Source organism: Prunus persica, chromosome G7 (assembly GCF_000346465.2).
Source record: "Prunus persica cultivar Lovell chromosome G7, Prunus_persica_NCBIv2, whole genome shotgun sequence".
Classification (NCBI taxonomy): Eukaryota; Viridiplantae; Streptophyta; class Magnoliopsida; order Rosales; family Rosaceae; genus Prunus; species Prunus persica.
The window spans coordinates 15,632,001-15,651,806 of NC_034015.1; the positions used below are offsets into that span (position 1 = coordinate 15,632,001).

General features: G+C 34.9%; 4 protein-coding genes across 4 annotated transcripts; 2 read left to right on the plus strand and 2 right to left on the minus strand.

Moving 5' to 3' along the window:
* LOC18769302 (autophagy-related protein 101) lies at positions 1,595-5,043 on the plus strand. The gene is made up of 7 exons (XM_020568766.1): positions 1,595-1,791; positions 1,887-1,923; positions 2,706-2,791; positions 3,209-3,304; positions 3,528-3,693; positions 3,795-3,960; positions 4,688-5,043. The coding sequence occupies exons 1-7, from the start codon at positions 1,759-1,761 to the stop codon at positions 4,761-4,763; spliced, it is 660 nt and encodes a 219-aa protein (XP_020424355.1). The 5' UTR covers positions 1,595-1,758; the 3' UTR covers positions 4,764-5,043.
* On the plus strand, positions 5,836-7,133 carry LOC18769435 (methylesterase 10). Its single transcript, XM_007202405.2, has 3 exons — positions 5,836-6,363; positions 6,483-6,620; positions 6,720-7,133. The coding sequence occupies exons 1-3, from the start codon at positions 6,001-6,003 to the stop codon at positions 7,002-7,004; spliced, it is 786 nt and encodes a 261-aa protein (XP_007202467.1). The 5' UTR covers positions 5,836-6,000; the 3' UTR covers positions 7,005-7,133.
* LOC18769532 (salicylic acid-binding protein 2) lies at positions 9,275-10,690 on the minus strand. Its single transcript, XM_007202328.2, has 3 exons — positions 10,159-10,690; positions 9,881-10,009; positions 9,275-9,769 (listed from the first exon to the last, which is right to left on the minus strand). The coding sequence occupies exons 1-3, from the start codon at positions 10,639-10,641 to the stop codon at positions 9,497-9,499; spliced, it is 885 nt and encodes a 294-aa protein (XP_007202390.1). The 5' UTR covers positions 10,642-10,690; the 3' UTR covers positions 9,275-9,496.
* Positions 14,224-16,181, minus strand: LOC18769458 (salicylic acid-binding protein 2). Its single transcript, XM_007204711.2, has 3 exons — positions 15,690-16,181; positions 15,471-15,599; positions 14,224-14,765 (listed from the first exon to the last, which is right to left on the minus strand). The coding sequence occupies exons 1-3, from the start codon at positions 16,179-16,181 to the stop codon at positions 14,493-14,495; spliced, it is 894 nt and encodes a 297-aa protein (XP_007204773.2). The 3' UTR covers positions 14,224-14,492.

Below are 19,806 nucleotides of genomic sequence, written 5' to 3' on the forward strand. Positions count from 1 at the left end.
TGTCTAATTAATTATAAGGTGGAAGTAGTTGTCCGCAATATTGCTACATCTCTCTTTTCCACTACACTAAATTAATTAATTAATTTCTTTACTCTATCGCATATCCCACTCTTGAAAGACTCTGAATTAACAACGAAACTATTTTCCTCCTTATCATGTAAGTAGGAACTCCTACATACATTCATGCTTGCTAACCAGGGGCGGAACTATTCATAGGCCTGAGATGGCCTGGGCCCCCCCCCATCATCTTCTAAACTCTTTGAATGTATAAAGAGTATAGCATAGATTGCACAAAAAATCCTATAGTTTTAAAGCTTGTGGCCCCCCCAAATATTAAACTCTACCTCCGCCACTGTTGCTAACAACAATGTAATATATTGTGTTTGCTGGAAATATGAGTATCTCTTTATCTCCTTACCGGAAAGGAGGCAAGCAATATTCAGTTAACAATTCAAGATTGAGGATTTATATATCACTTTCAACTAATTACACTCATGAATTTGAAGCACACATACAAATATATGGTTGGTTTTCTTCTTCTACTTCTGTCTTTTTATTATAATTGTTTTCTAACTTTATAATATGATGCTGACATTACTTTTTAAAATTCTCTCTTGTCAACGACAAAGATAAGAACCAACCGGTTTGGTATATTTTCAATAAATAAACATTAGTCTCTCAACATGCGTTTCACCTGTATATGCTTTATATCACACAACTTTCCTTAGTCTAATGAGAATTTTTCTTTCTAGGTTTGTACGTACCTTTGAATCCCACATTAGCCATGCATTGAAAAAACAAATTTAGTGTAGTCAGATTAAGGCAATATGAATCCAAATATCAACATCAAATAACACTTTTAGTCATGTGGTATTCAGCCCATTGTGTGAGGTCTTTAAGTCAAAAGATCCAATGTCTAAAAAAAGGAGGAAGATGAGAGTCGAATTCTTGTAATAGGCTGTAACAATTACATGTTTTATCACTGGTCTTTTCTCTGATCGAATATTTTCTAAAAATGGTCAAAATTTTGTATTTATTTACTTTCGTTTTACAAGTTTTCTTAATGGGTAAAATGGGGTAAGAAAAAGAATTGAAAAATATATTTAGTGTAGTAAGGTTAAGGCAATATGAATCCAAATATCAACATCAAATAACACTTTTAGTCATGTGGTATTCAGCCCATTGTGTGAGGTCTTTAAGTCAAAAGATCCAACCTCCAGAAAAAGAAGGAAGATGAGACTCGAACTCTTGTAATAGACTGTAACAATCACGTGTTTTACCACTGGTCTTTTCTCTGGTCGAATATTTTCTAAAAATGGTCAATATTTTGTATTACTTTTGTTTTACAAGTTTTCTTAATGGGTAAAATGGGTTAAGAAAAATAATTGAAAACAGTTTGGAGAGCATAATGAATAAATTTGTGGGTTCACATGGAATCTATAAGAAAGAACATTAGGCTAAACCGCTTTATCATGAGGCCAGTCTCATGGGCCAAAGCCCATTATGTTTTCGAAAAAGGCCCCAAGAGGCCCAAATTTAAATTAGAACCTTGTTTCTTTCATCATCGCCAAGTTAAAAGCCAATTAGGATTAGACTTCCAGTTGAAGACTTCGATCACTTGAAGTTAAACAGACACACTCCGATCAAAAGTCCCAATCGCTCTCCTCAACATACGAAACGCCCACTGTAATTTCTCGCAGAAAGCTAGGGTTTCGTAATCACTCTGAACTCCAATTCACTTTCATCGCCAAACGCACCATGAACTGTGAAGTTTGCCAGCTCAAAGAATTGGTATGCTTCTCTCTTCCATCTTTCTCTCTTAGTATATTTGTGAAATTTGAGGAATTAATTTATATTTGAAAATTGAAATTTTGCTGGTGCTTCAGGAAGTTGAGCACTTTGAGATACGGGAAGTTCTGCGCTGTAAGTTTCCAATTGAATTTGTTCTTTTCTTTCTGTATCAGGTTCTTTTTTTGTACATTTGATTTCAAATTACTCAATTTACGTGCTTTCCTACTTTATCTGTGTATTTTATATGTGCGCATGTGTTGTGTATAATTAGTATGGTTATGCAAATCAGTTTTGCCAATGGTAAACTCTGCAGATTAAAAATTGTACAGTGTAGAACTTGTTTGAGCAATTCAACTAAGATACGTGTTTAGGTATATCTGTTTCGTGGGACGAGGAAGTGTCTTTATGTAGAATAAGCTTTGTTTAAGACTGGGAGCGTGGGCGTTCCTTCAGTTTGTTTTGGATTTGCAGTGGCCGTTAGCCAAAAGTCAGCATTTTATGAGGCAATGCGACAGTGATTTTGAACAACTAATTCTATACTGCAAGAATCTGTGTTTATAATGGCAGTAGAGGACACTGAATTTTGTTTTTTTACATACTTTACTAACTTCCGCACCAAACTATAATCAAACGTGGGGATTGAGAAGTGAAAAATAATGCTTCAAAGAATTGAGCTTGCAAATGTGAAAAAATTTCGTTGGTCATTTCCTGATACGTGGTAAACCATAGTATGATCAACAGAACAAAGGGCATTTTTTGGGTCTGGTCTATGAACTCTTGTGCTGGTTTGTAAACAAATGTATTATTTATCTCCGGTTTGCCTTTAATTATGTAGAATACATAATCCTGCACTCACTGCGCTATGATTTTATTTGTTTTCATGTGAGCTTACAGCAGTTTAAATTTGAGTGCAGGCATACTTCACACAATAGTGTTTCATCGGGCTTTAGGTCTTGTGCGGCCCAAAGACGTTGATTTGGAACTTTTTGAAATTACATATGTAAGTTTTTTATGCACCAAATATTGGTTCTTTGGTGCATCATGAATGTCAGTTAACAAAGTTCAAGTCTGAATGTTTGTTTTTTTCCATTCAGTATAACATTTCCGCAGGTGCATGTTAGTTAACATTAATCAACTTTGAATGAATTTTCCAACTGCAAATTCTGTTGCAATCTTAATGACACCTCAACAGGAAATGAAGTTCCTTCATCATGTTTTTTTTGTTTGCCTAGTAATTTTGGCATCAGATTTCTTTCCTTGTGTGTTACTTTTCTGAGATGAATCTTCATGATTGTATTGGTTCCACATTCTAAATAATCCTCAATGTGGGATTGAGCTAAAGGCTACACTCTGATCTTTAGCCTTTGATATGTATGATTATTATACGTAAACCTTTTTTTTTTTGTTTTGGGTATAGGTTCAATGTGGTGATATGGAACTTGAGAAGAAAATAGATGAGAAGATTGAGCAATTCATTAGTTGGGTAGAAAAACACCCAAACAAGAAAAGTCAGGTTTGTGCTTCTCATTTGCTTTAACTAATCATACTGTTGCAGGTAGAATTTATTTATGCTAGGAGACGGAATTCTTCAACCAAGATTTTTGGATCACTTCTTTGATTTCTCATCCAAAACTTTATCCAGTTATATCCTCCCATTGTTCCATTAAAGCTTTTCATCAGTATCAAAATATTTTTCTGAAAGAACTCCTAATAAACTGCCATCGTTTGTGATGCAGATCTGCTTGTCTTTCTTTGAAGTAAAAAACAAACAGGCAAAATGGTTCACTCCTAAAACAGAAAGGCTACAGTGGGAACAGTGGTATATTAATTTGAATGTGGCCCAACACCCCAAAGCACATTCTGGCAAATCTCATAATTCTAAAGTCGTAATTGATCCAGGAGGTACAGTTACTATTGTGAACTGAATTTATAGTTTCTAATGCTTCACTTTCAGGAAGCTATGCTGACCCTCACCTTTACATTTGTTTGATGTATGAGTGCAGAGAGTGCATTGGAAGAGAGAATGGCTCGCAGAGCCGTGCTTGAAGCATCTCTTCATGAAGTTTTGTTCCAAATAATAAAATTTGTGAATGAAAAGAAAGATCATGTTCCCCCTATACCGAATCTTGAGGGTGTAGTCTGGTTTCCCCATGAAATTACTATCCCAAGGTTGGTTCTCCTTTTGTTCATATCTCTTTTCAAACATGGCACACATAGCTTACATCTTCTCTTTGAGTGAGGAAAAACAATCACTGTTTGACACTAATAATATTTTTTCACCTTAATTAATGTAATTGTCTTTGCAGACATTTGTTAAGGCAGAATGGGGTTGGTAGTTCTCTGATGCGATCAATTGAAATGCAGTAATTTTACTATGAAATGCCTTACTGCCAAAAAAGATACTCTGTGAAAATAGAATTTTAAGTTACTATATTGTATGTACTGAGTACTGACAATTGATTAATACAAAATTTGGCAAAGTATTTTGTTTAAAAGGTTGATACAAAATTGTGGACTGGTTACTTAGCAATGAGTAATAAATTAGTCACCAAACTGTAAGTTCTGAATCTTCAAGCCTGATGCAGGTCTACTTTATTACGACTTATGTATCATAATGTGACTTGGTCATAGCAGTTTACACCTGCTCCATCTACCAAAAGCAGCACTCTGTTGTAACATTAGGTTGGAGTGCTAGTGTCTAGTTAACAGATAGATGAGTCCTTGTTCTTTGCAAACTGACGAATATGGCTGACTGCACCTAACATCTTGCTCTTGTTTTCTTAACAAGAAGTAGTAGTAGTTGTTGTTGTTGTTGTCAATGTTATGACTGTTTAGAAAATTTCTCCGAATCTCATATGATTAGACTGCTGAGTTAATATTGCGATGCCTTGTTCAGTTCCTCGGATTCTGCATTTGGAATGGACATGATCAAAAGGATGCTGCAGACTGGCCATCCAACCATGCTTAGCTGATTAGTTTCGTGAGCTACGTACGTACCGCTTTGCTGATCTGCTTCTGAAAGTAAGTTGATTCTCATGTTCACGGTGACTTGAAACGCACATGAATGTGTCGAGTCGGTAACCTTTTCAAGCAAGGTTTGTTTGTATGTAAAGAAGTGAATTCTAAGTGGGTAGATTGCCCTTTCTTTATGTAAATATTCTTCCCTTCCAATTCTGCTTCCATTTATCTTTATCCTTTCTGGCACGTCCATTGCGACTTTATACATATTTTATGGTTGGGTTTGCTCCTTCACTGATGGTGCACAAGTTGTCCTCAACCATAATATTGGCACGTGATCTATTTTTTGTGGTTAAATCTGTGAGAGAGAGTGGGTTTAAAAAAAAAAAAAAAAAAGAAAAAAAAAAAAGAAGAAACGGAAAAAGATCTCCCTAACACAAGAGCCAATACATATAATTTGTAATTCGGAAAAGCCAAAGAAAGATCCAAGCAGGCCAATCAGGTAATCGAACTAGCAGACTCGTATGAATCAGACGTGGAGTTAAAAGCTTGATAATGAGGTAATTAAAAAGCAAAGAAGGAGGTGGGTGGAGTTAAATCACAATGAAAAGCTTGGTAGGTAGGCAGAATTTCAATTTCGTGTGGTTGCACTGTGAAATCGACAAATCAGAACAAATCGACAAATCAGAGAGAAACAAAAGGACACGTCTCCATTAATAATTGAATTTCACCCGCGACCTCTATAGGAAAAAGTTGACAATGCAATTGGCAAATTTGGAAAAATAAAGCCAGCCCATACTTCAGGTCTTTTTCTCATTTGTCCTCTTGCTTTAGAGCAATCTCAGCCTTGGCAAAAGGCCAAGAAATGCAGCTCCAACAAGTACATAACATTAGAAATGAAAAGAAATTTAAAAAATTGAAAAAATACTTAAAAATACGAATAAATTCAGAATAAATTTTTTTATACATACCTAGCAAATTTTTAATATTATTAATATCATACATATAAATAAAATTAATCCTATGTGAATAGTAATTGCTCTTTGGTTGCCATATATAGCAATGGGTGAAAAACAATAAAAATATTGCTAGGGCAGATACTATTTGCATGAACAGTAATTGACCTTATCTCCCATTTTCTTTTGCCATGACAAATAGGTGGAAGTGTTCTTATATACAGGCAAAGAGAGAGAGAGAGAGAGAGACAGAGAGAGAGAGAGAGAGAGAGAGAGAGAGAGAGAGGGGGGGTAAATGGAGAATCCGAAACACTTTGTTTTGGTTCATGGAATTTGCAATGGAGCATGGTGCTGGTACAAGCTTGTCACTCTCCTCCGGCACGCCAGTCACCGTGTCACTGCCTTGGACCTTGGTGCTTCTGGGATCAACTCCAAGCAGCTACATGAGATCACTTCCGTTTGGGACTATGTCCAGCCATTGATGGAGTTCATGGCTTCTATTTCCCTCGAGGAGAGGGTCATATTGGTTGGCCATAGTTATGGCGGCCTTCCTATATCTCTGGCCATGGAGAGCTTTCCTCAGAAGGTTTTGGCTGCTGTTTTTGTCACAGCCTATATGCCTCATTACAATTCTTCCCCTGGAGTTCTCATACAAGAAGTAAAAAAAAAAAAAAAAACTTCTTACATTCTTACAAACTTCTTATTTTATCTATTGTGAATCTGCTTCAGATGCTCATTTCAATCTCTTTGTTTTTTTTCATGTGATGGAAAACAAAGTACTTCAAAGGGACTCCAGTTGAATCATTATTGGATTGTGAGCTTAAGTTTGGCCAAAACCAGGAAAATCCACTAACCTCAGTTGTCTTTGGTCCACAATACATGGCAGAAAAATTGTTCCAGCAGTGCAAACCAGAGGCTAGTTTCTTATGCTGATTAATTTATAATGATGAAATGACTATATAATTAACAACAAAGTTGTATTTTAGTATTGAATTTAGGTGTCTTTGCATGCAGGATCTGGAATTAGCTAAAATTTTGGTAAGGCCATCCGGGTTGTTCTTGGAAGACTTCATGACCAAAGAGTGCCAGCTAACAGAACCGAAGTTCGGGTCAGTAACTAAGGTTTTTGTAGTGTGCGAAGGAGATGAAGTTGTCAAAGAAGAATTTCAACGGTGGATGATTGAGAATGGTCCGACTGCACAAGTGATACTGATTAGAGAAGCTGGTCATATGGTCATGCTCTCAAAGCCCGAACAACTCTGTGGATGCTTATGTGAAGTGGCTGAGAAAATATTGTAATGCTTGTTTTAAACCTTTCAATAAATCCAAAATCTGTTGGCTTTGTGGCCAGAGACTAATTTGTTACAACCATAGTCTGAAATATCGATAATATCGAGGAAATATCGAGGATATTTCGGTTTTTTTGAATCACGGATATTTCGGAAAATATCCATGTACATATCATATAAATATCGACAATATCGACGATAATATCGGAAAATATCGATGTCGATAATTTCGCTCACATTTCAGCAATATTTTGTCAAAATATCGGTGTAATATCGCTAAAATATCGAAAATATCGATGTGAAGGAAAAAAAAAGTTATTAAAAAAAATAAAATAAAAAAAAGGGAAAAAGGGGAGAAAAAAGCACAAAGGGGATATAAACCCCTCCCATTTTACTCCTCCAACACCTTAAACACCATATCACTTATGTTTTTGTGATAGTATGCTAAAATATTTATATTTATATGGGTGGTATGTTAACAATTACATGCAAAACTATTTTGGGGATTTATCATTTGATGACTACTCTTCACAATACACTTACTCTACACATAGAGATGATGAAGATAGTGAAAAATTTGAACATCGTATGAACTCTATGTGGTACTAAGTCATTCATGTATCTTACCATGCAATGTATAAAGTGTAAAATATTATAGTAAATCATTATATATGAATGATTACGGTGTATTTAATCTTTTTTCATTAATTATTACATATTTTTTACACTCATAGTGTTTGCCCGCTTGCTGTATAATCAACTTAAATTAGTTAAATCCATCATGCAATACATTTCCTTCTAATTTTTTGTGATAAACTCATAGATAATTGACATTCTCCAAAGTTTCAATAAAAATTTTCAAGTTTTTCTTACAATTTCCGTGATTTTTATTCAATTTTTATCGATATCGATAATATCCCGATATTTCCATCGAAATTTCCATATTTTTAGACTACCAATATTTCCGATATAATCGATATTTTAGACCTTGATTACAACTTTGTCTTTTGGCGAGTAGTGTCAAGCTATACCTATAATCATGTGGTGCCGCCCCCAAGCTGGCAAGTAACTTAAAATTTTCCATTTAAGGGTTATGGAAGTCGGTAAGAAAAGTTAAAATGGGAATTGCATCTGCTTTAGTTGTTTTGATACAAGTGGTACTAGCAGAGGCGGGAGCCACCACCCAGAAGAAGAATGATGAAGTGATGGAAAACCTTATCGTGAAAAGAATTGTGTGGTGGACACTGGACATTATATATTAGCCATGTTGTATTGTCTGTCTAATAATGCCTGCCCCCCCTCTTCTGTTTCCCATCTTCTTACTTAGGAAAAGGATGTTTTAATTGGGCTTTAGCCCGGCCCATATCCGCCCCCTAACGCTAGGTGTGCACATAAGTTGCAAGAAAAACAAATTCAATGGAACTTGTCTACCTCTGCGATCTCTTCAATTTCTTTTCATTGGTTTGTCTAAAGTTGCATGCTGCTGACGTGCGTGGGTATGAAGAGTCATATTGAAACGCGTACGTACGTTATGTGAGATAGGCAAATCTTTAAGATTCCATTTGGGCTGTTACAAGTCTCATTCTGAGTTCTTATATGGTCAATTCGAAGCATCTCAGTGAGGTCCTTTCTATTTTCCTTTTGTATGATTCCCGCTAGTGTCTGTTTGGCCATCATTAGGTTGGTGAGTATATCCCACGTGCACAAACATACGACTGATATACGGTTCGGGTCGATTCGATTTTGGACCCTAATTGACCAAGGAGAGGCCTGTCAGTAAGCCTAAAATCAAAATCGACAACAACCCAAAAAAAACATTGATATGATTTAGACATCAATATGATGCATACCATAATCAAATAAAGGAGAAAAACTTCATTATTAGAAGTTGTGTATAATTATGTGTTTATCTTTCTTATCACGTGATTTGAAAAATAGGCATATAATCATATACAACTAAGGACGGATCCAAGATTTCGAACTAGGATGGGCTAAATTTACTTTACGTACAAACTTACTAAAAATATAAGTGCATGCAGTTGCTGATCCGTGAATATTTGTTCAAAAATATAAGGCTAAATAAAGTATTTTTTTAGTATATTAAAATAAAGTAATTTAGTTATAACTAAAAATACAATAGAAGAGGGAGCTTATTACAAACTAGAAGCTTGGAAGAGGTGTGTAGCTATTGCTTTATGGAACTTGGGTTTGTAGTGAGAAGGAAATTAATTAATAAGAACGAAAGCATTCGCTGGGTTGAGTTTCATAAATTTAATTAAGTATATGTAATTTGAGCAACTTATCATTAAGAGCATCTTCAACCGATGAATTAAATTCATTGTGGATGAATTTGACATCAAGCTGCTGGGCTTGAAAATTGACGCTAGAAAAAGGTAATGGCAAATGTTTATTTATTTTATTTTAATGATGGTCTCCATCTCAATAGCAACTTCTTTAATTTTCTTCCGTTTTTAAATTAACACGAGTTGTACCGAATCATTTTCAAGAATATTTCTCAGCAATGTCTTGGAGGTCGGAGAAGAGCTCTACTGGTCTAGAGAGCATGACCATGTGATCAGAACCCTTAATCACTTTGACTTCATCTGGCGGATTGTTCTTGATCATAAAATTTTGCACATCCAACACTATTGCATGGTCTTGCTCGGCCACAATGAATACTCTAGGAACCGATCCATAATTCTCTTTGGTGAGCTTTATTTGATCAAAATCGAAAACGGGAGAAAATCTTACCAACGAGTAACCTAGTGTTAAATCCTGTCCATTAATAAATCACGAAACAAAAAATTAAAAACAACCAAAAAAATAAAATAATAATAATAAAAACTGCAACCCAGTTAAAAAATAAAAATAAAATAAAAAACTCACCTCTGGTGGCGAGAGCTGATAAAAGTTTGACGCCATGACCTTGGGCCCAAAGCGAAAGGAGGTTGCAGGATTTTTGGGTCCATTGTCATATCTATATTGAGTGTCCATATAGTCCAATCTTTTGTTAATCTGTACATTTTTCGAGCATATCGTTCGTTAATTACTCGCCAGGAGTCACAGAAAGAATTGAACAACAATGGATATGGTGCTGCGACTTGAGAGAGAGAAGAATATTATTCATCATATTTATTGTAGGTGTGTGCTTGTGAATTCATTACCTCTGCAAATATAGTTGAATAACTCAAACCAAGACCAGACATGAAAGCCGTGGCATAAACCCCAGCAACAATTTTCTCAGGGAACCTCTCCATGAAAATAGATATAACAGCCCCAGTGATGCTGTGAGCCACAAGAATGACCCTCTCCGTTGGTGGCAAAGACACCATGAGCTTCGTCAACGGCTCAACATATTGCGACATCGAATGGAGTTGTTCCACCTGAATTGGGTTTATCCCAGATGCTCCCAAGTCTAGGGCTGTGACATTATGGCCTGAATGTTTCAACAAAGTTGCCACCTTATACCAAGACCATGCTCCGTGACCAGCTCCATGAATCAACACAAAATGCTTCTTCCCACTCCGGTTGGGTGGGGATGGCGATGAAGAACAGACCCTAGCCAAGAAAAATACCAATAAAAGAAAAAATAGAATAGAATTCTTCTCTTTGTCTTTGATGTGCTCTATTTTCCTTATCATTAACATCTTCTCCTTCCTTTGGTTTGCATTTGCTCTCGTCTCTTACTTGTATATAAATTATTCTTATTCGCTAATTGGTCCCCTCATACAATTTGGCATTTGAAAACGACTAGAGAGCCGTGTCTGCAACAATAGGGTTCAGAAGATTTGATCTTTCATTCCAAGTGCTAGCAAAGTCCTAATTTCTAACTACATTTTGGTCAAGGAGCAAACCGTAGCACTAGCCAGTGGCAGTGCCGTGAGAAATTGGCACTCCAGCACCCTTTTTTCTTTGGGAAGACAAAACAAGCAAGGCGGCCGGCAAAACAGAGAACAGAGGAAGAAAATAGTCTCTTTTCTTCTGTATAGCCACAATTTCTTGCCTTCATCAGAACTCCTTTCAAATACGGAGGGCGGCGGCTGCAAAATTCGTGACTTTAGTATAATAAAATTTACTCTCAATAGCTTCCAAAATACACAAAATTATTTAACTTTTTGAATACTAAAAGTCCTAATTGAATATCATTAGCTTTTTTGTGAAAAGTCCTAATTGAATACCTCAACACTTTAGACTCTTTAAAAATTCACATTGATAAATACACCTAAAAGCACCTCTAGCCATAGCATGGCCGTGGCAAAAGTCCCCCCAAGGCCCGATTTCCACCTTCAACGTAGAAAACCCAGCACGGACAAGGCATGGGACCTACCAGCCCAAGCAAACCCACATGCAAAAATGGACTGTGCTGTTGCCCGAAGGCTGCTGATGTCAGTGTGACATCAGCGCTGACGCACCAGCCCACATATCCCAACGGCTACAAGCCATGTGGCTTCTCTTGGAACCTCCGATAAAAAAATCATGCCCAATCCAACGGATGCCCAATTTTTGGCTTTAAAAAAATTGAAAAAAATATCAAAAAATTCAGATTTTTTTTTTTCTACAAATACGTACCAATATTATTCACTTTCCACACCAAATCTTCATACAAATTCATCTCATTCCAATATTTTTCACTTTCCATACCAAATTTTCTACTACAAAATTTTATTTGTGTTAAAATACAAATGGCCTCTTCCATCGAAGCTGGAGGGTCGTGGACAAACGTTCAAAGAGGTCAAAATCTCGGTGACGAGGTAAAAAAAAATTTTGTGCTGTTTTATTCAATTTAATGTCATTTTTTAAATATATATTTCTTGCATTTCCAATTTCATTTTAAAAAAAAATAGATTATTGAAGGCAAAACAAAAAAGAGGAAAACCATTACACATGGCTTCTCAAGTGAACAATGCATGCAGTTGGTTCCAGTGGTGCGTTTCATGTCGAAAATAATGGCACTATTACGTCATCCAAAGGAATATACTCCCTTACGTCATAATCACGTGGAATCGCCTCTGCCAATGATTGAGTCGTCCTTGTACTCGATTGTGTCAAACTATGAGGGAGTATTTCAATTGTATGATGAATGAGTAGGTATTTCAATTGTATGATGAGTGAGATATGGGTTTTATAATAAATATGGACACGTGGCAACCGAAAATCTTATTCAAAAATTTAATTTGAAAATGTTATCTAAATTTTTAGGTGAGAATTTTATAATAAATATTGACACGTGACAACCAAAAATCTTATCTGAAAAACTTATCAAAATTAATGATTTAAGTATAAAAAATAGAATATAAATTAAAGTGAATAGTAATTGCCATTGCCCTTGCCTTTTGGGGTAAAATCAAAAAAGGCAAGGCTGCAACTATTCACATGAATAGTGACAAACCTTGCCTTGCCCTTGCCCTTTGAGGTGGAAGTTCTCTAAGTGGTTATGGGTTCAATTCTCCATAGTACCCATGTGTGAGTTTTCTAGGGGTGAGCATCGGTTTGAAACCAATGATTTTTTACCAATCCAATCCAAAAACTTCATAATCTTTCATTACATATAATACAAAATTCAATATGATCAAAGATATGACATTAATATATTAATGTAAAATATAATAATATATTTAATATGTTAACGTTTTATTTTTTTGAAAGTAAAATTAATATATTAGTGAGAAACAAGATGAAGGTGTAGATATTATACAATATGAATGTATATTAATGTGTATATTGGAATGGTTCGGTTTAGGTTGGATTTTCAATTTTCAATCAGCCATCCGAATCGATCCAATTGGATTTCTATTTTTCTGATCCAATCTAATCTGCCAATATTGTAGAAACCAATGAAAACGTAACAGATTTGACGCGACATGTATGTGGAGCCTACATGTCCATTAATAACATGCCAAGTGGATTTGAATAAAAAAATGTTGTTTTGAAAATTTTCTCACTTTTAAAAAAAAAGATTTTAAATGTTAAACTATTTTTTTTTTTTAAACATTTCTTCATTTAGATCCACTTGACATTTTGTCATTGGCTATGTGTGCACCACATATGTGTCATGTCAACAATTTAACAAAATCTTACAGTGGGATCAAATTGATGTGTGAGGTATATAAGGACCAATAATGTCTGAAAAAATATAAAGGACCAAAGGCGATAATTTCGCAAACCTCAGGGACCATTTGTGAGAAAACTCAAAATATTTAAAGCATTGTTTAATCCATGTGGCATCCACGTCAACAATCTAACGGAAATGTTAACGAAATATGATGACGGGACCAAATTGATGTGTGAGGTGTAACATAAAGGACCAATAATGTCACCAAAAAACATAAAGGACCAGGTGATAATTTTGCAAATCTCAGAGACCATTTGTGATAAAAAGCCTTTCAAATATGTTCTAGTAGACAACCAGATGAACAACATTAAAAAAGCAAATATTTCGATTTAAGCTGTGAAGAATAAAGTTTAAGACATATGAACAGATCTGACGAGTTTGGAATACTGTGATTAGTTGAGAGAGAATTCTTTGAGAAGATGAGGGAATAATTTGTGTGAGAGTTCCCAAAACTATTTCCGAACAAAAAGTGCTCAAAATCCCCCTATGCCCAAGGTCAAAATTGCAATTTTAGAAATATTAAATTAAATAAAACGACATTTTGGGACGGAATGTCACATGTCTCCTCAAATAATTCCCAATTTCACCAGTCCATTCTCATATGCATATAAACCAATTATAATCACCAATCATCAATAAGCATATGCGAAAATTTATTTGATATCCAAACAATCTCAAGTACATCAATCAAATAATATCAAAAATATCATCATTTAATAATTTCAAACAATCATATAATATTCACGAAATTTAATTAAATCAACCTCCATAAAGATTTCCAAAAAATCCCTATATAAATTCCAAGCTATACATAAGACAAATCACCAATACCACAGTTAAATACAAGTGTCACGGTAGGTAGTTGGAGCACCTAGTCCAACAATAAAATGTTACAATTTGTATTGTAAATAGTAACTAAATGTTCATATATAACTGGTTGCAACTACATTTTTCTCTGATACAAGAAGTTTATAAATAATTTTTGCATTACACCATAACACGATGACGTGATGTTACACTCCACTTATATCATGCCATCTACATTAATTACACCACGTAACAATGTTTTAGTACCATATAAAATAATTTCTCGAAATTGAGGAATCTAACAGTCATATGGCTTAATACTTTTTTCATTAGAAAATGGAAACAAGATTTACATGTCACGTCGAGAAGTTAAATCCATGGTGGACCTTCTTTAGCGCTTCTGTTTTTTTTATTTATTGCAATTTAAAACTTCAACCAAACTATTTAAATTCATGATAAATTTGACATCAAGTTGCTCAGCGTCAAAGTTGACGCTAGAAAAAAGTGATGGCAAATGGTTATTTGTAATACCTTCTTTAATGACGGTGTGTAATAGTACTAACATATCCTAAATCATTTCTAAGAATATTTCTCAGCAATGTTTTGGAGGTGGAAGAAGAGCTTCAATGGTCTAGAGATCATGACCAGGTGATCAGAATCGCTAATCACTTTCACTTCATCTGGTGGATTGTTCCTGATAATGTAATTCTGCACATCCAACACTATTGCCTGGTCTTGCCCAGACACAATGAATACTCTACGAACCGATCCATATTTCTCCTTGGTGAGCTTTATTACATCATAATTGAAGAGAGGAGAAAATCTTATCAAAGAGGACACTAGCGTTTTATCCTGTCCATTAATATGTCACCAAACAAAATGTCAAAAACAACAAGAGAAAAAAAAAAAGGGAAAAAGAAATTAAAGTAGCAGCAACGTGGAAAGAAATCTGCCCATGGCCTACTTAGGCCCATTATTCTTCCTCCACCCTTCACCTCTTTCTCCATTTTCAAAGACAGATGATTTTTCCTATTTGTCTTCGTTTTGTTATGATTTTCGTCCAACCATCACAGACTACTGCGTCTCGACATTGGATCTGTGTAGTTTTTACCTCTCCTCTTTTGTGAGAGTTTTTCATCTCAATTGTGAGAGTTTTATTTGTATTTTTATGAATTGGTTTTTTCAAGCTTTATCTCTTTTTGTAATTTTAGTTAGGATGCCTATGCCAGAGTTTCTTCGATCTTGCGTGATCGTTAGTAGAGGTGCACTAGATTGTCTTAATTTTGATGTTAGACCGCTCTGTTATTGTAATGACCATTTTGTGCCTAGTTTGTATTAGTATTTTGTGGCTAGTGACTTTTTTGGCTAAATTATGAATGCAATCATAGAATTTCTCACCAAAAAAAAAAAAAAGGTAGAAATGTGATCTCAGATTCGAATCCCCATAATACCTTAGTAATGTGTTTAATAAACCACATTCTCCTTGTAGGTTAGACTATTGCTTGTATTAAAAAAAAAAAAAAGTATAATTTTTGAATTATTTTTGAGACAACTCACCTGTGCTGGGGAGAGCTGGTAAAACTTCAACGCCAAGGCCTTAGGCCCAATAAGAAAGGAAGTTGGAGGGTTGTTGGTCCCATTATCGTATCTATATTGAGTGTCCAAATAGTCCAATCTTTTATTAACCTGTACATTTTTCGAAAATATAATTTGTTAATAAATATACACAATGGATTTTGGTGCTGCAACTTTGGTGTGTGCTTGTGAACTCATTACCTCTGTCAATATAGTCGAGTAATTGAGAGTAGGACCAGACATGAAAGCCGTGACGTATACTGCAGCAGCAATTTTCTCAGGAAATCTCTCCATGAAAGTAGATATGACTGCCCCACCCATGCTGTGACCTACGAGGATGATCCTGTCCTTTGGTGGAAGAGACACCATGAGCTTTGTCAATGGCTCAACATATTGCGAGATCGAACGAAGTTGTTGTATCTGAATGGGGTTGATCCCAGATGCTCCCAAGTCTAGGGCTGTGACATTGTGGCCTGAATCTTTGAGTAAAGTTGCCACCTTATACCAAGACCATGCTCCTAGACCAGCTCCATGAATCAACACAAAATGCTTCTTCCCACTTGGGCTAGTTTGGGTTTGGTTTTGAGGGTAATTAGATGGCAATGAGGTACAAATTTTTGCCAAGCAAATAAGTAAGAGACAAAAGAGAAAAGACTTGTTTTTCAAGTGCTCCATTTTCCTTCTCATTACCATCTCCTTCCTTGGGTTTGCATTTATAGGAAATATCCTTCTTCACTATACAATTGGTCCCTTCACCCAATTCGGCATTTGAAAACGACTGAGTAATAATTAGGGTTCAGAAGATTTGAGGTGTAGACTAATAAACTTCCACGTTGCAAGCAAAGTCTTTATTTCTATTTACATTTTTGGTCAAGGAGTAAACATATAAATTTCCAATCCGCATAATAATAATAAAAAATTATTCAACGTGCTCATTGCCTGGACTTTTTGTACAGAATTTGTTTCGTACACAACATATATATCTTGGAAAATTATTTCTTTCTAGTAGTTGCGCCCATGGCCTTTCAAAATGTCATTGAGAGGCTAGCCGCTATATATCGGGCTTAGACTTTTATTGTGCTTTATTTATTTATTTTCAATTTATCTTTTGATGTTCAAATTTTTTTTCTTAAAAACAAAATAATTGTAGGTATAATTCGTATTAAGTTTTGTTGTGGTTTTTTTTTGTTAACATACTTGTATCCTATCGAGTTTATTGAAAAAAAAAAAAAAAATCAGACATGATATATTTTCTTTATTTATAACCATAAATAATATATTTTAAACCTCTGTATGAAATCCTTCCTACGGAGGGGAGGCCAGCGCCAGAGTAATCATGACTTTGGTTTACACTCAAAAGTCCTCTCAAATCCACAAAACTCCATCATCTAATAAATTCTAGGGTTAATCGTTTTATTAGTCCTTAAATTTAGATCCGATTTGCATTTGAGTACCTCAATTTTCAAAATGGTTCCCGTGGTTCGTCAACTTCAATTTCGTTAGGACAAATGGTCATATCCTAACAAAATTAACGACAGAACCATTTAATGTATTCATTCATTAATAATTTCTCAACACAGTACATTGATGGTTTTTATGCTAGCTTTGTTAAAACTTTGTGTACACGTTTTCTAACCTCTTAACCTTTGACTTCTTTAACAAAACACTAACTGTTTTGCCTAAACTGCCTAACAATCTTAACAATATTTCAACAACTCTTTTCTTCAATCTTCTAACATGTGGCAGCATTAGAACTGTTGATAAACTAACTAATAAACTTCCACGTTGCAAGCGAAGTCTTTATTTCTACCTACATTTCTGTTTACTCCTTGACCAAAAATGTATATAGAAATAAAGACTTCGCTTGCAACGTGGAAGTTTATTAGTCTACACCTCAAATCTTCTGAACCCTAATTATTACTCCGTCGTTTTCAAATGCCGAATTGGGTGAAGGGACCAATTGTATAGTGAAGAAGGATATTTCCTATAAACGCAAACCCAAGGAAGGAGATGGTAATGAGAAGGAAAATGGAGCACTTGAAAAACAAGCCTTTTCTCTTTTATCTCTTACTTATTTGCTTTACAAAAATTTGTAACTCATCGCCATCGCCGCCACCTCCTAATAACCCTCAAAACCAAAGCCAAACTAGCCCAAGTGGGAAGAAGCATTTTGTGTTGATTCATGGGAGCATGGTCTTGGTATAAGGTGGCAACTTCACTCGGCTTGCATTTTTCTATTCAAAAGTATCAATTAATTTTACATAATCAAGTTTTTTTTATCTTGTCCTTTTCAATTTCCTAATTGATTCAACTAGGTTAATTGATTTAAGCTATAATTTTAAAAAATAATTGGGTCATTATTGAGTTTTCTCTTTTTAATTTTGAATTGAGTAATTGGGCAAAGTTTTTTTTTTGTTTGTTTACAATGAATGGACCTTTATTGAGTTTCCTCTTTTTAATTTTAAATTGAATAATTAAGTAATTTTTTTATATTACAATAATTAGTTTGCGCCTAACATAATATTTATATAATATAGTTTTTTAAAAATAATATTGGTTTGGGCCTAATTTGGGGACCATAGGCAATTGTCTTGCCTGCTTGTGCCAATGGCCTTTCAAAATAATATTGGTTTGGGCATAAGAGGCTAGCTGCTATATCGCTTAGACCTTTATTGTGCTTTATTTATTTATTTTCATTTATTTTCTTCTAAAAACAAAATAAATGTAGGTACAATTCAACGTAACATGAACACATGATGTTACACTCCACTCAAATTTTAACATTTAAATTAATTGCACCACATAATGATATTACAATACCATATAATAATTTCCCAAAATTGAGGAATCTCACAATCATATAACTTATTACTTTTTCTCATTAGAAAATGAAATACAAGATTTACATGGAGTACTTTATGTCATGTTAACAAGACCCTAGTGTTAAATCATGTCCATTAAAACATCATCAAACAAAGGAAAAGCAGTAGCAAGGCAACTCTAAGCTGGATTGAGACTCACCTCCGGTGGTGAGAGCTGGTATAACTTTATTGCCAAGGCCTTGGGCCCAAAAAGAAAGGACGTTGGAGTATCTATATTGAGTGTCCAAGTCGTCCAATCTTTTACCAACCTGTACATTTTAGTTGCAAAGACATTTTAGAAAAACCAATTCAAATTTAACAGCAATTTTCTCAGGAAACCTCTCCAGGAAAATAGATAGGACAACCCCACTCAAGCTGTGAGCTACAATGACGACCTTCTCCTTTGGCGGCAAAGAGGGACGGAGCCAGCATGGGATCAGTGTGGTCTTAGGCCCTCACTCTATTTTTACCTATTCTATTTGTATATTATATATGATATATAATATTATAATATGTTAGATTAGTTTTAGGATATTTACCCTAAAATAAAATAATATATTAGGTTCTTTTAGTCTACAAATTAACCATAAATTTTTTTGATCTCTCTTCTACTCGTTTCCCTTAAATCTTATAGGTTAGTTTAAGACATTTGCACTAAAAACTCCTAAAGTTTTAACCTTTCTTCTTCTTCCTCTTTTGTTTTAAGCTTTGTGAATTTTTTAGTTTCCTCATTTTTTTGTGTATGAGTTGGGTACCTTAATATTGTGCTTTATGAACTCTTTATTTTTCTATTTCTTTTCTTTGTTGAAATATAAAATTTTAATTTTTAAATCTTTAATAGTGTAGATGATGAAATTAGTATGTAACCAATTTAAAATATGAAATTCATGATAATTATAAAGAGAAGACAAGTTTTTTAAAGGTCCCCTCTAATGTGAAATCTTGGCTCCACCACCAGGCAAAGACATGAGCTTCGTCAATGGCTTGACATATTCCGACAGCAAAGGGAGTTGTTGTATCTGAATTGGGTTAATGCCAGATGCTCCCAAGTCGGGCTGTGCATTGTGACTTGAATATTTGGGCAGAGTTGTCACCTTATACCAAGACCGTGCTCCCTAACAATCTCCATGGATCAACACAAAATGCTTCTTCCCAGTTTGGCTAATTTGCGATGAGGTACAAATATTTGCCAAGCAAAAAGGTAAAAGAAAGAACAGAAAAGACTTGGTTTTGATGTGCTCCATTTTCCTTCCTTTGGTTTGCATTTGCTCTCGTCTTACTTTTCATAGATACTATCCTTGTTCACTATAATTGGTCCCCTCACCCAATTTGCCATTTGAAAATGACGAGAGAATAAGTAGAGCACCATCAATAATTAATTGGTCCCCTACCAAATTTGGCATTTGAAAGATTTGATGTGTAGATTAGATCACTGTATTCCACCTAATTCGTATACT